The sequence below is a fragment of the Gastrolobium bilobum genome, unplaced genomic scaffold, assembly GCF_033153095.1.
Source record: "Gastrolobium bilobum isolate Gb01-03AN ecotype WA unplaced genomic scaffold, APGP_CSIRO_Gbil_v1 utg3209, whole genome shotgun sequence".
NCBI lineage: Eukaryota > Viridiplantae > Streptophyta > Magnoliopsida > Fabales > Fabaceae > Gastrolobium > Gastrolobium bilobum.
In genome coordinates, this window is record NW_026899772.1 from 576,315 (window position 1) to 591,413 (window position 15,099).

Here is a 15,099-nt window from a genome sequence, read left to right on the forward strand (position 1 = left end):
AGATCCTGAATAAGACAATGAGAAGGAAAAAATGTGATAGAACAATTCAAATCAGTTGTAAGTTTTTGAGTGGAGATAAGATTAGTAGAAAGCTGAGGAACATAAAGAACATTTTTAAGAAACAAGGAAGGTTGAATTTGAATGTTACCAGAACCAATAACTAATTTATGGGATCCATCAGCTACGGATATAGTATGACTACCAACAGTAGGATGATAAGAACAAAACAACTCAGTACGACAAGCCATATGATCAGTTGCACCAGAATCCAAAATCCATGAGGTTTTAAAATCAGTGCAAGAAGCAAGAAGAGATATAGAACGTGCGCTCTTACCAGATAAGATCGAAGAACTATCATGCTCAGCCATTCTTTAACAAAAAAAGTTAACAACCAGCGATAAAATCAACCAAACAGAATATCAAATGACCTCTGATCAGAAAAATAATTACAGATCCAGACAGAAGACAAGAAGACGAGAAGAATGGTGGTGGTCCGGTCCAAAAACACGGCCGCACGCGCCTCCACGCGCCGGAGAAAGGAGCTGCACGTGGGATTCACTCGCCGGGAAAGGGGCGGCGCGTGAGAGCGCGTGGATGGGCTTCGCCGGCTGAGATTTTTCTGGTGTGGTCGTCCGGTGAGCACGCACCTGTCTGTGGGTGGTCGCGGTTGAAAAGTCGCCGGAAAGTGGTCCAAACGGTGAAGACAGATCTGATTGGAGGCGATCAGAGGTGTTTCGGTCGTTTGTGGCGGAGGAACACTGCGTAGAATGATAAATCGGAGGAAAAATAAGGTCAACAATGGTCCCCTTGGTCCAAAAGGTCCCCGAAAAATTTTTCCGGTGGCGGCTAATGGCGGCAAGAGGCAAAGAAATTAGGGTTTTATTAAAAAAGAAGATAATATGTGCGGAAGCAAAGCCCTCAGATCGAGAGCTCTGATACCAACTTGAAAAAGGGTATTCTAATATATTATAGAATTGTAAATAATATGTACAAAGGGTTCTCTATTTATAGAGAATATTTGACCTACTTTTAACCTAATGGGCTTGGCCCAATACAACAAAGGGCTTGGCCCAATACAACAATAAATGACTAAATAAAAACTAAATAATAACTAAATCAATATTATTTACAACACTGCAGCAGCAGGATCTTTGAAGATGAAAACTCCTGAGGAGGCATTGGAGTTGTTGAAATCTCTAGCATCGCAGAAGTTTGATAATGCTCCAGTACCACAAAAAAATACAAATGCTCAAAGGTGGAAGAATCAGTTAAAAGATAGCGTCACCTTTGAAGAAATTTACAGAAGACTAAAACTACAAATTAAAAGCAAGAATGGAAGCCAAAGTGTACCAAGTAGACTAAAACTCCAAGTAATTAGCATCCACCTTTGAAGAAATAATTTCGTCAAACAATGAATCAACTACATCATCACTATATGCAAAGATCTTCTGGGTGACTACCATGGTTGTTAAAACGTAGTATCGAAAAGTAAAAATGGACGTTTCTATGTTTTTTTGACCAAAAACGTGTCGAAACAGAAATAGAAACGAGATTTGGGTTGAAACAGTTGAAACGTAGTGTCAACTCGATAAACTCGGTTGACTCGGCAAATTTACCTACTTAGTTCTAAAAAAAAATAAAGGAATCCCTGTCGTCCTTGCTTTTTCACCCAGTTGCATCGTTCTTCTTCTTCACCCAATTGTAGCGCTGCAGACATCACAATCTATCTTGTAGTGTTGCGTTGTGCTTCTGCTCGTGTTGCTGTGCTTCTGCCTTCAGCTCAATCATAGTCACTGCACTTGTTCACAAGCACCCATCTTGCAGCATCCCCTTCAATGGTCCATTAGTTTTGCCTAATCTTGCACTTAAAAGTATGCCTCTTTCCATCTTTTCGCATTCAATGCTGTTATTACTTATCACTCTCAGCGTGATTTATCTTCCTATATTCTTAGCATTTTTTATTGACATAAATGGTTAGAAAAAAAATTATATTTCATTCTATATACATGTACATGACTATCACCTAATTGAATGCATTTCTTTTTTTACTTCTTGAATGCCTTTCTTAGTTTTTTTTGCTACTAATTATTACAAATTATAATTGATAAAATATACTAAAAACATTGGTTGAAAGTTGTTTTATAAATTATAAACTATAATACCATTCTTTATAATAAAAAACATTGTTAGACTATACTAATTATAAATTATAGTTCCTTTCCATATATTGGTGTGTTTTAGTTATATATATATATATATATATATATATATATATATATTATTTTTTTTGTTCGTAGTAAACTCTTACGTTTCATTTACATTTCACGATTTTACGTTTTGGCTCACTCTTACCATTTCTACGTAGACTCTACATTTTAACAACATTGGTGATGACAGTGTTTACCAGCCATTTATGTTATGGGGTTTTTACATACTTCATTTTCTTTGGTGGACTATATATCCTTAATTTATTGGACTCCCATTTTGTTAAAGACTCTTTTAGACTTCCAAGCACTTTGCTGATTGTTAAGATATATAGTCCCACATTGATTGTGTGGGCAACTAATGTGGTCTTTATAAAGTTTTGGGCACTCCCACCCTTAAAGCTAGTTCGATTCTCACGGCCCCTCACTTTCAAGTGGAATTAAAAATAAAAAGCACAAAAAGGTAAACTAAAAATTGGACCTGTGCAATTCCACGCTTCTAGCCCAAAGGGCTCTTGCGTGAGGGGGCATGTTGAAATATATAGTCCCACATTGATTGTATGAGCCAATTAATGTGAACTTTATAAGGCCTTGGACACTCTCACCCTTAGAGCTAACTTTTGGGGTGGTGTATCCCAAAATTCTATACACTGATTGCATCATTTATTCTAAACTTTTGGTTGCATGGCAGGGTATGTATTTACGACTTCCAGACCTGACTGAAAGCTGTAGTTGGTAATTGGTTAAATTCCACAAGGTGAACTTGAATTTTTTGAGAAGATATGCAAATATTATAACGTTAACTGATTTGACTTTTTGAGTATTATGTGCAGATGGAAACGTAGTTCAAATAGTCATAAAGAGTTTCATTTCTATTGGATTGATTCCAAAAGGCCAATGCAATATCTTCTTAAATCCCTTCTTCTTGTGGCAACGCCGAAAGCCAAAATTGTTACATAACCAAAGTTGCGTACAACCTTTTGAAACATTCAAAATGTTTGCATATAATATGATCTCGGCTAATTTCAAATCAAATTATTCAAAGTGAATTTAAAATTTCATATTTTGGCGTAAGCTCTGTCCTGAATAAAAAAAAAATTGGCATATAACAAAAACATCAATTGGCATATAACAAAAACATCAATTGGCTTACAATACAACATCACTGGGTTTACATAAAGGAAACTTAATTTATTTTACTCGGAAGTGAAAGATAAAAGCTACTTTATTCACCATCACTAATTTAAATAATGCGTCAGAACTCAGAATCTATAACGCTGAAAAGTGGGAACAGCTCCCATTGTGAAGCAAAAGCGAGGAGCTGAAGCTTAATTTGGAGGAAGCAATATCAAACACCAATAGATTTTCCTCCATCTGATGCGAACCAATAACAGTTGAAGCTTTATAAAACGACATTGTTGCTATCGTTCCTCCATCAACAAATGCGAGACATGCTACATTTTTCTTTGCCATTACCATTGAATTTGTTCCATGAATAGTCCATTGTACTCCCCTTTCTAGCACAAGATCAATAGTTGGCCCAGCAAGTCCAGTTACAGAATTGCCAATGGTGCTTCAATCGAAGCATGCCTCAAATGGTGGCACTGATGCCACTCTCTTTAGTACGGCTGAAAGTAGATTAGGCTGGGTCTAGTCTTGTCCCGAAAAATTCAAATTTATGCTAAAGAATTCCAATTTGACCTGGCCCATAGTATAGTACAAGTCTAATTGTTTGCCTGACCTGACTCATTTATAAAAAAACAAATGTCACCTGTTAGCATGTTAATTTTTAACTTTCAAGCAGAATCATGAATCAACTTCACAAAATACTCAAATTCAGTTGTTAAAACAAAAATCATAATTTCAACGTCCCAATAAAACCATGAATCATAACAATAACTTATCACAATCTGCATTTAAATCACTTTCAAAAACAAAATGCTCAAACTAAATAACGTACATTTCATCAGAGATCCAGCAAATCAATCCGTACTATGTAAGTTAAAATAACATCATTGTGAAGCTTGTAGTAGACAAAAACTTCTCATCTTCTTCTCTCCCGTGCAAATACAATTCCAAGGTTACATAAGTTGGCAGACAATTTGTAAATGTAGAAAAAAAAAACAAGATTAAAGAATAGAAAAAAATAAGATTAAGAAACAAAAAAAATCTTTTTATACCTTTTGTTTTTCTTCAAGTCATACTTATTACGTAGGCAATCTTCACCACATATTAAAGCTTGGATGATATTTTCAGCCAAGCTAGAACAATAAGCATAAATAACTCTTCCTCCATCACTAAATGTTGATTCTGATACTACTGTAGAGATTGGTACAGATCTTATGCCCCTCCCAAAGGTGGTATATTGGTGGGGATCAAACCTAGGTCCTTCCACCACCTACTCAGCTCATATGCACCAACTAAGCCATCACTATTTGGTAGTACTATAAATAACATTATTTTATTTTATTTAAAATAAATAATACGATATAGGCCGACCTGTAGACTTATACACTCGGCATGTAAGAAAAAACCTAAAGTCTGCTTCCTAAATAGGTTTTCTTAAAAGTTCAGACCTGTTCTATTTATCTATATATATAGTTGGCCAAACTTGATCTAATATAAGCTAGATTGTAGATTCCTATAGACCGACCTGACCCACTTTCACCTTTACTCTTTGGTCTTCTGCCTTCTTAAGGAAATCTCGAACAAAGGGCTTGTACACATAACTTTGTAATTAAGCGAAACGAGTCCTGGTGCTAATTTTGGTACCCCCGTTACCCTTTGTATCAATGGACAATAGGGAAGGCTTCAAGGGATTGTTTGGTAGGGGGGTAAAAAAAATTTGCCCAAGAAAATAGGATAGAGAAAATTATATGGCCAATTTTAAAATTGTAAGTTCCCAAGATGGCCATCAATCTTAATTGATTTCACGTCAATAAAGTGTTTCGCAGAGGGAACACCTTTTTCATGTAGGATACGGCTCATATTTTGCATGTTGATGACAGTTTTATTGTCGGGGTCAGCAGTCCCAGGTGAGTGGATAGGGGTCCAGAGAGCCGCGTCTAGGCACATAGAGGTTAGGTATTATAGACTTCTGATTTATTGTAATTTTTCTTTTTTTAGTAGTTTGGGCTTAGACCTATGAATAGCTGCTCTTAAAGTTTTCTAATATTATTTATATTCTCTTTGTAAACGAGTGACTTGTAACAAGTGGCGATGAGATGAATATAGTACAGACAAAAATAACCTAATTTGAGTGAACGTATCCTAAATTGGATGAATCAGGATAAATCAGTGTATCAATTTTCTCTCTTTTTATTTGAGATTTGTGTGTGATTGTCATTTCCAACACCTCAAACGTTGGACCTGTGTCAAAGGAATTAACAACCAAAGGAGTGGTTTGGACAAATTCGGACACTTTACGAGGATGTTCCACCGCTCCAATGAGTAAGTTGGTGAATCCTTGGTTGTTTGAAGAAGGTAAACACAGAGAAAACTTGGGAGGAAGCTTCTTTGCCAAAGCAAGCTGAGTTGGCAATGCAAGTTGTGACCTTGCAAGGCCTATAATCTCTTTATTGTTTTTAGGTAACCCTTTTAGAAGTCCAGTATAAGTTGGAGCCAGTACAGCTAGAAAGAAAGCCAGGCACTTGAATTTGAGAAATGAATATGACATCCTCACCAATGTCCCTAGTGAAAATGATTTGAGCTAAGGGGTTGTAATTGTCAGTGCGACATGTGTTATTTGTGCAACCTGGTTTAAAAGGGCCATTGCATCCACCGCATGGATGAATAGTTCTGGGGCATGTTTTCGAGTCACAGCTGATTGGACTATATGATGATGAATTGTAGTGATTGTGATTGCCACAATAGTACCAGAGGTTTTCTCCTGCAAGATCAATGACTAGATCAAAAGTTGTGTCGTGGACTTCCTATGCCAACTGAAGTGTAGAACATGTTGGTTTTTGGATCTTTCTTAATGGGAAGGATAAAGGGGTGTGGTTTTGAATTTAAAGCATTTGATGCTGATAAGATGGATACTGAGAAAAGGACAATCGAGAAGAGAAAGAAATGGATAGCAAAAGAAGAGATAAAGTTTAGGAAGTGTTTGGTAGAAGAATTCTTTTTTTTTTTTTTTCTGAGAATCTTAATTTTTAGAAATATAATAAAAACATTCAATTTATGATAATATTTGAAAATTAAAAATTTAAAAAAATTCGATTGCTCGAAAATTCTGAAAAATACCGTCAAAAATTCAATTTTTCGGAATGCAGAGTTTCCTTTTTACAGTAAGGGGTCACGACATATTTATGACTCGTTGACCATACTTAGTGTTTCGTCAAAAAGGATGACTCAATGGTGTTAGTGCTCAATTTATTGAGTTGGGACTTCGCATGGTATTTTTTTGTTTTTTTGTTCCTTTTTGGATAAACTCCAAATTCATTCCTTAAAAAAGATCAGTAGTATTACAACTTTGAAAAGATTATGACATTTAAATTAGTTTCCATATTAATATTTGTCCATTTGAATTTTATATATATATTGGTAAGTAGGGGCATAAGCCCAAAAAAAGTAAAAAAATTAAGTTGCAACCATATCTGATATCCGAATAAATGCCACAATAAACATCAAACGGTTCCTGTTTAGAACTAAACAAAGCAAACGTAATTTATTCTCCTCAAAATTAAAAGATAGAAGCCACAAGAAATGCATCATAACCTATGACTCTCAAGAGTGGGAGCAACTAGCATTGTGGAGCAAAAGCGAGGAGCTGAAGCTTAATTTGGAGGAACCAAGATCAAACAATAAAAGATTGTCCTCCAACTGATGTCCACCAATAACAATTGAAGCTTTAACGAACGACATTCTTGACTCTGTCCCTCCATCAACAAATGCTAGGCATGCTACATTTTTCTTTGCCATTACCATGGAATTTGCACCATGAATAGTCCATTGCACTCCCCCTTGTAGCACTAGATCAATAGTTGGCACAACAAATCCAGTTACAGAATTGCCAACGGTGCTTGAATCGAAACATGCCTCAAATGGTGGCACTGATGCCACTCTCTTTAGTCTTCTGTCTGAAGCCTTCTTGAGGAAATCTCGAACAAAGGGCTTGTATACAGAGCGTTCTAATTCAGTGAAGGGACTCATGGGGCTAATTTTGGTGCCCCCGTTGCCCTTATTGTCAATGGAAAGAAGGGAAGGTTTTAGGTTCACAACACGGCCAACAATCTTAACTGATTTGACATCAATAAAGTATTCAATGGAAGGAACACCCTTCACAAACTTTGGACCTGTAACAACGGGGTTGACAACCAGTGGGGTGGTTTGGAGAAATTTGGAAACTTCCTGAGGATGTCCCTCAGCTCCAACAAGCAAGTTGGTGAATCCTTGCTTGTTTGAAGAAGGCAAACAGAGAGAAAACTTGGGAGGAAGCTTATTAGCCAATGCAAGCTGTGTTGGCAAAGCAAGTTGTGACCTTGAAAGGCCTATAATCCCTTTGCTGCTTTTGGGTAAGCCATTTAGAGGTGAATCATTACTAGTGAATGATGAAAATCCATCAGTGTTAACGCAGCTAGAAAGCAAGCCAGGCACTTGCAGTTGAGAAATGAATATGATATCCTCACCTAGACCACCACCGAAAAGGAATTTTGCTAATGGGTTGAAAGCTTCAGAAGGACAGGTGTTATTTGTGCAACCTGGTTTGAAGGTGCCACTGCAGCCAACGCATCCAATTTCGGGGCATGTCTTTGAGCCACAATTGATAGGACAGTAGGATGATGAATTGTAGTTATTATCACAGTCATACCAGAGGTTTTCTCCTGCAAGATCAATAACTAGATTGAAGTTGTGTCGAGGAGTTCCTATGCCTACTGAAGTATAGAACAGATTGGTTGCTGGGTCTTTCTTAATGGAAAGGATAAATGGGTGTGGTTTGGTATTCGGAGCATGTGATGCTGATAAGCAGGAAACTGAGAAAAAGGCTATTAAGAGAAGGAAGAAATGGATGGCAGAAGATGAAGCCATTTTGAACATAAAGATAATGAATGGTAATTGCTGCTTTGTATAGTCCAGAATGCAGAGTTCCCCCTTTATAGCAGGGCAGCAGGTCACACGGTAAATGTTATCTTACAATAATTATCTCTTTGACCATATTGTTTTTAGTCTTTTGTCAAAAAGGATGGCTAAATGGTGCAGACTTCAAGAAGAAGAACAAAACAAAGTAACGAAGGTAAATGTCGCTTAGTCTAAATGGATTTCAAGTAAGTAGTTAGTTACGTTAATACTATGGCTCGCATGTTGAAGGTGTATTACTTTTGTGATTGTTGATTTATTCCAAATAAATATAAGTCGTTTGCTATTTCCAAATAAAGTCAAAGTCAAACTGCAACACAGTTTCGTTGTATAAATCCCCTATGAACAATTAAACCCGGGGTTGTTCTATTTATTTATGGGTTTTATGTTTATTATTTTACATAACTTCACATTCTTTTATATATATATATATATATATATATATATTAGAAAAGTGAGATTCACATGTTTTTTTCTTTTTCACCATTTCACTTTCTCTCTCCATTATTGTGTGTGTTAAAAACTACACTTATGTTATGTAACATCACATTAATAAAACTCTTTATTTATACTTATGACCCAACCCATTTAAGTCATAAACTTAACGAGGTGGGTCACACCAAACGCTGTCCAGTTGTTTCCGAGTCCAGATCAGCATTGCAGATTTGCAGTTATTGCTTTGGTTGCCATTGTTGACATTCCATACATCTGTCTTACAATGCCCCAAGTTGTTAGAATTTAGAGGAAATGGATTTTCTTGTGCCCAAAAAAAAAATGATATAATCATGTAAGAAGATTACAATCATATAAACGTAAATCAACAGTTATAATTTGTTAATTATCTATTTAATATATTTTTATCTTTTTCTTTATTTCTATTAATCCATATTTATATGATTATAATTTTGTATATAACGATGTCATGTTTTTTCTCACGTTGGAACATCCAGATCCGAACTTAGAAGTGTATACATCATCTAAGCACGTGTATAACTTGTTGCAATGGAGTCTCTCAATCTCTCATCTTAAAAGCCTTGTATCACAAGTTGATACACCGTATTTATATCCCAGCAGGACAGGGGTGGAGCCTACGTTGTTATTGTGGCACTGGTCCCTATATACATTCTTTTGGGGGATGCCGTGTTGCAAGTCTTCCCCATATAAATTACGGACCAATTTAGTGGAGAAAATTCTGAAGGACTTAATTTTTAAGTGTTTTTTGATTAGTTCAAGAGTTTCATGAATATATCTTAATTCCTCATTGATAAATATATTCTTAAGCTGTTATTTTTTTTCGATTTATTATTGCTCTTTATATGGTGAGAAATTTTCAAATGGAAAATTAGTATTTTTTTCAATAAAAACAAAAGACCAATATCTCGTGGAGCAAATTAACGTATGTTCTACTCACCAAAAAAAAAAAATTAACGTATGTTCTTACTCGCACAGCTAAGAAGTGTGCATTTATGTTATATATTCTAAGGCAAAATTATTTCTGCCGGCTCTTTAAGAAAAAAAAACTGGTAAATTTTGTTTTTTTTAAAAAAAAAAAAAAAACTAGTGGGTCCTTCATTTTGTCTTTAAGACAGACTTTTTTTTCTGTTGTGCCGCATGAGAATAGCATGAGAATCGAAAGGAGAGTAGCATGAAAGTTTTTCTGCTATAACATAGAGAGAATGATTTCTCGTTTTATAGCATGGAATATATAGCCAAATCCTGTTTAGGTGCTGAAAAAGTACTCCACAATCCAAGTATCCTTTCACTTACAATCATCGTACTTAAAATCATAATTCTACTTAAAATTAGAAAGAGGACAAAAAATCGTAAAACATAAAATCTTAAGGTAAAAAAAATCATAAAAAATTGTAAAAGCGTGAAAGCATTTAAAATTTTGATAAAATCATTTTGACTAAAAAAAACCGTAAATCACAAATTTAAATCGAAATTTTAATTGTCAAGCTTACAACAACTATACAAATAAGATTGTCCTAAGCTTTGCGATGTTAAGTAAGCCCCTTACTTCATAGATATCATAAATAAACAAAACTACTCACCACAAAACACTCCTTAATATCTACACTGACTACACACATTTATCATAGAACTTCAACAACAAATAAAGGCATGCACAAGTGATTCTTGAAGAGCGTATTTTTTTTCATCATTTCGACGGAAGTGCAAAAGTTGTATACTACAGATTAACAAGACAAAATTTATCACCACTTTAGTTTTGTAATTTCAGAACTGGCTTCACAAACATTTGAAGAATATTGAGCCTGGTACCTATATAGATAGTGCCACCATAAATCATAATACTTGGTCTGTTGAGCCTGCCCATTACAATTATGGTACCTGGCATCTGTAAAATTGAGAGGGAAAGGTGAAATTGTAAAAACTGAGGAATGTAAAAGAAGATTCTTATATTTTTTGTTACAACCAGGGATTGAGATATTTGCATCATACCACTGTGCGGCCATTACTGTTTCAATGCTATCAGCAATGAGGTCCCTAGATTGGAGGCTATAATACATGCCTCTGGTGCCCATGGAGATAGCGTCGCTGACACCAACGGTGTTGAAACTGAACGGAATCATGCCGGCATCGGCGATGCCTTCCTTAACGGCTTCGGAGAGACGGAGGAGGTGCATTTTGCAGGTGTTTCCCTCGTACCACACGGAGGAGACACCAACTTGCGGCTTAGCCATGTCATCTTCGGAGTGTCCGACGCCATAGAGGACGGCCTGTGACGCGCCTTGAGACTTTGGCTAGGTGATGCGGGAACTGTACAGTATTGATGCTCAAGTATTTTTTGTCATCGGGTTTTTTTTAACATTTAATCAAGCAAAGGATCTAGATATTCGAGTATTTGCTCTTCCACGCAATATACTTGAGTATATGTGATAGACTAAGCTATCTTCAACAGAATTACAGAAAAGAAAATATACTGAATATGATATTATCCACGGCAAATTCGAGAACGCCGGCAACTCCAGGGGTTTAGCGAGAGAGAAAACAGAAGTTTGTTACAAGATTTTTGGATGAAAAATCCCTTGTGGTCCCTACTGTATTATATGTAAAAACTGAATGTAAGTTCCTAAAGAAAATACGATTGGGCTTGATTATCATATCTTCCACCCCTTTTATTTTAATAGACTAGGGAAATAGTTAATGGGTCACTAACTCAGCCCAATAACCCTTTTATCCTCCTTTTGTTACTTCAGCCACTTGTTGAGCCCAAATAATCCTTGAACCAGACAGGTGTCTTCCTCTCCTTTTTCTCCAACATGCGTGTTCCACGTTTGTCCTTGCCTGTCTGCATCTGATCAACCTTGTTCTTCAGCTCTTGGTCTAAGTCAGCTAAGCCACCATCCTCCATATTTAGGGGAGTGATTGAAGGTGTTCTATCAATATGGGTCATGTAGTCGAGTATATGAGACCAAATTTCCTACATAAATTTTCCAACTCATAACTCTCAAAAAGTTATGTGGAATGAAAAAAAAAAACACCTAATTCGGATACCCGAATCAAAATTTATGCCCTTTCCAATATTATGAATATATGACTATAAGAACTTGTTTATTCCAAAAAAAATTGTGAAAAAAAATTTAATCGTAAAACTTCGGAATACCAGATTTTTTTGGATCAAACAAGTTTTGCGGATTTCACAAAACCTATTGTCATTACAAAATTTTGAACATTGTAGAGTAGAACTTCGGAAAGTCATAACTTTTGATTTGCGTTTCTGAATCAAGTGCTTTTTTGTGTAAATTTGTTTTCCCATTTAGAGATTTGGTCCAAAAAACTTTCCACAAAATGCTTCTTTGTCCCCTTTGGAATATTTTATCTTTGCGAATTTATTTTATTTAAATTTTACTTTCAAACACTAACAAATAATCCTCTAAGAATTTTTCAATACGTAGCTCTCGAAAAATTATAAGAAATAAGAAAAACACTTCATTCGGACAAACAAATCAAAAAAATATAGTCTTACGAAGTTTTACAATTAATTTTTTTTTCACCAGAGTTTTTGGATCAAACAAGTTTCTATAGTCATATACTTATAATATTAGACTTGACTTAAGTAACATGAGGAGGAACTTTGTGGATATCACAAAACCTATTGGCATTACAAAATTTTGAAAATTTTAGAGTAAAACTTTGGAAGGTCATAACTTTTGACTCGGTATTCGAATTAGGTATTTGTTTTATTGATTCCACGTAACTTTCTAATAACTATGCGTTAAAAAATTCTCATAAAAAATTTGGTCTCATTTACTATTTCCTCGAGTATATGACTCATATACTCGAGTATATTGCGTGGAACAGCAAATACTCAAGTATAAACTCATGACACTTGATTTACTCGAATATAAAGACCAGTCAATGGTTAAACAATGACATATTGGTGTTATGTTTAAGAAAAATGTCATATTTTTAAATAGTTTAAAAATGAGGATAAAATGGTATTTTTCTATATAATTAAGGACACAATAATCAAGATGCTCGCCTCACAAGCCGTCCTCTATGGTGTCGGACTCTCCAAAAATGACATGGCTAAGCCGCAGGTTGGTGTCTCCTCCGTGTGGTTAGGGGGAAACACCTACAACATGCACCTTCTCCGCCTCTTGTAATGATGTCCGCGTAATAAATAAATGAGTAAATATTCTTTTCAAATTTTACGAAGTCCTCTTTAGTCCCTAGCAAATAAAAAGGCTCATCATGGTCTTTAAGAAATTCAAAATGGACCCATTTTAGTTCTTTTGGGGACTAATATGAGTCTTTTTTGAATTTGTGAGGTACCTCAATTTCAACTAAATGGGTATTAGAATCCAAGAAACTCATATGGAAGAATAGAAAAATGAATATTCACACTATCTGAATGTACTGTTACAGCTTATATACATGAAGCTCTGAAGTATAACCGAAAAGCTAACTAAGATAACTACTCTAACTTCTTCCGTAAAAACAGGAATCAGTTTCAACTAATCAACTAACTTAAATTACACGTGGTCTAATTTAATAAGGCTCCAACCAATAAGAACTATTCTCATCATCCCCCCTCAAGGTGGGAGGTGCATATCAAGCAATCCCAGCTTGCCAACTAACTGCTGAAACGTTCGTGGAGCCAAGGCTTTGGTAAATGAGTCTGCTAACTGTTCTGAAGAAGTAACAGGTAACAGATGAATGAGACCACTGATAATTTTCTCCCGTACTATGTGACAATCGATCTCTATGTGCTTAGAACGCTCATGGAAAGCAGGATTATGAGCAAGGTAGATCGCAGATCTGTTATCACAGAATACTGCCATTGGTTGAGACAGTTTAATGTTCAAATCATCAAGCAAATAACGCAACCACTGTAATTCACATGTTAAGCTTGCTAAGGCCTTATACTCAGCTTCTGATGATGACCTAGAAACTGTATTTTGCTTCTTAGATCTCCACCCAATTAGTGAAGAACCATAGAAGATACAATATCCAGTGATTGAACGCCTTGTATCAGGACAGGTTGCCCAATCAGAATCAGCAAATGCACTGATCTTGGACTCATTTTTAGCACCAAAAAATAGTATTTTTCCTGGAGTTCCTTTCAAATTTTTCAACACACGAGTAGCAGCCTGAACATGAATATCAGTGGGATGTCCAACATGTTGACTGAGTTGTTGTACAGCATGGCATATATCCGGACATGTTGTTGTCAAATATAACAACCTTCCTACCAATCTTCTGTAGCTGCCAGGATCTAAGCAAGGCTGTCCTTTATCTTTTTCCAATTTAGTACCCGGCTCCATTGGAGTTGAGCATGGTTTGGAGCCTAACAACCCACAATCATCTATTAACTCAAGTGCATACTTGCGTTGGTTGATCACCAATCCATTATCAGATCGGGATATCTCTAAACCAAGGAAGTAATGTAGGGCCCCCAAATCCTTAATGCGAAACGTAGCATCAAGGAATTGTTTAACATGCTGAATTTCCTTAGCATCATCCCCAGCTAACACAATATCATCAACGTAAATAAGAAGAGCTGTGAAAGAACCAGGCTGAGATTTGGTGAGAAGGGAATGATCAGCTTCGGACTGTTGATAACCAATAGAGAGAAGAGCAGAAGTGAGTTTCGAATACCATTGACGGCTAGCCTGCTTTAACCCATACAAAGATTTTTGCAACTTGCAGACCTGATTGGAACTTGAGCTTTGGATTCCAGGAGGTAAAGTCATATATACTTCTTCATGCAGATCACCATGCAAGAAAGCATTATTGACGTCCAACTGTTCAAGAATCCAACCCTTAGAAGATGCAATGGCGAGGAGTGTTCTGATGGTGGTTATTTTAGCAACAGGGGAGAATGTATCAAGGAAGTCAACACCTTCAAGTTGAGTGTACCCCTTTGCCACCAAGCGCGCCTTATATCTTTCCACACTCCCATTAGCATGATATTTTACTTTGAACACCCATTTGCAACCAATGGGATGTTTATTGGGAGGGAGATCAATAAGCAGCCAAGTGTTGTTTTGTTCGAGAGCCAAAAGCTCAGCATCCATGGCATCTCTCCAACACTGATGTTGGACTGCCTCAGAATAGTGTTTGGGTTCAGTATGGGAGTTGAGGTTAAAGCATAAGGATTGATGATGAGAGGGACAGGTATCATAGGATAAGACCGAGGATAAGGGGTAGTGGGTTTTGGTAGATAGGGTACAGTGAAAGTCATTGAGATAGGTTGGGGGTCTTTTAGTTCGAATAGGACGACGAGGTTGAGGAGAACTATTCTCATCAAAGCTAACATTGGGAATAGCAGGTACAGGTGGAGGTGAAG

General features: G+C 36.3%; 2 protein-coding genes across 2 annotated transcripts; both read right to left on the bottom strand.

Moving 5' to 3' along the window:
• Positions 1-3,473: 3,473 nt before the first annotated feature.
• On the bottom strand, positions 3,474-6,800 carry LOC133293314 (gamma conglutin 1-like). Its single transcript, XM_061491861.1, is given in 7 exon segments — positions 3,474-3,721; positions 4,953-5,030; positions 5,114-5,269; positions 5,574-5,806; positions 5,808-6,124; positions 6,126-6,326; positions 6,795-6,800. Coding segments are annotated over 7 exon segments (1,239 nt in total).
• Positions 6,801-6,932: 132 nt separating this feature from the next.
• On the bottom strand, positions 6,933-8,252 carry LOC133293315 (probable aspartic proteinase GIP2). The gene has a single exon (XM_061491863.1). The coding sequence runs from the start codon at positions 8,241-8,243 to the stop codon at positions 6,933-6,935; it is 1,311 nt and encodes a 436-aa protein (XP_061347847.1). The 5' UTR covers positions 8,244-8,252.
• Between the last annotated feature and the right edge of the window lie 6,847 nt (positions 8,253-15,099).

What these genes read in the sequence shown, in the direction of transcription:
- LOC133293315 (XM_061491863.1), bottom strand. Translation starts at nt 8,243, where the DNA reads ATGTTCAAAATGGCTTCATCTTCTGCCATCCATTTCTTCCTTCTCTTA.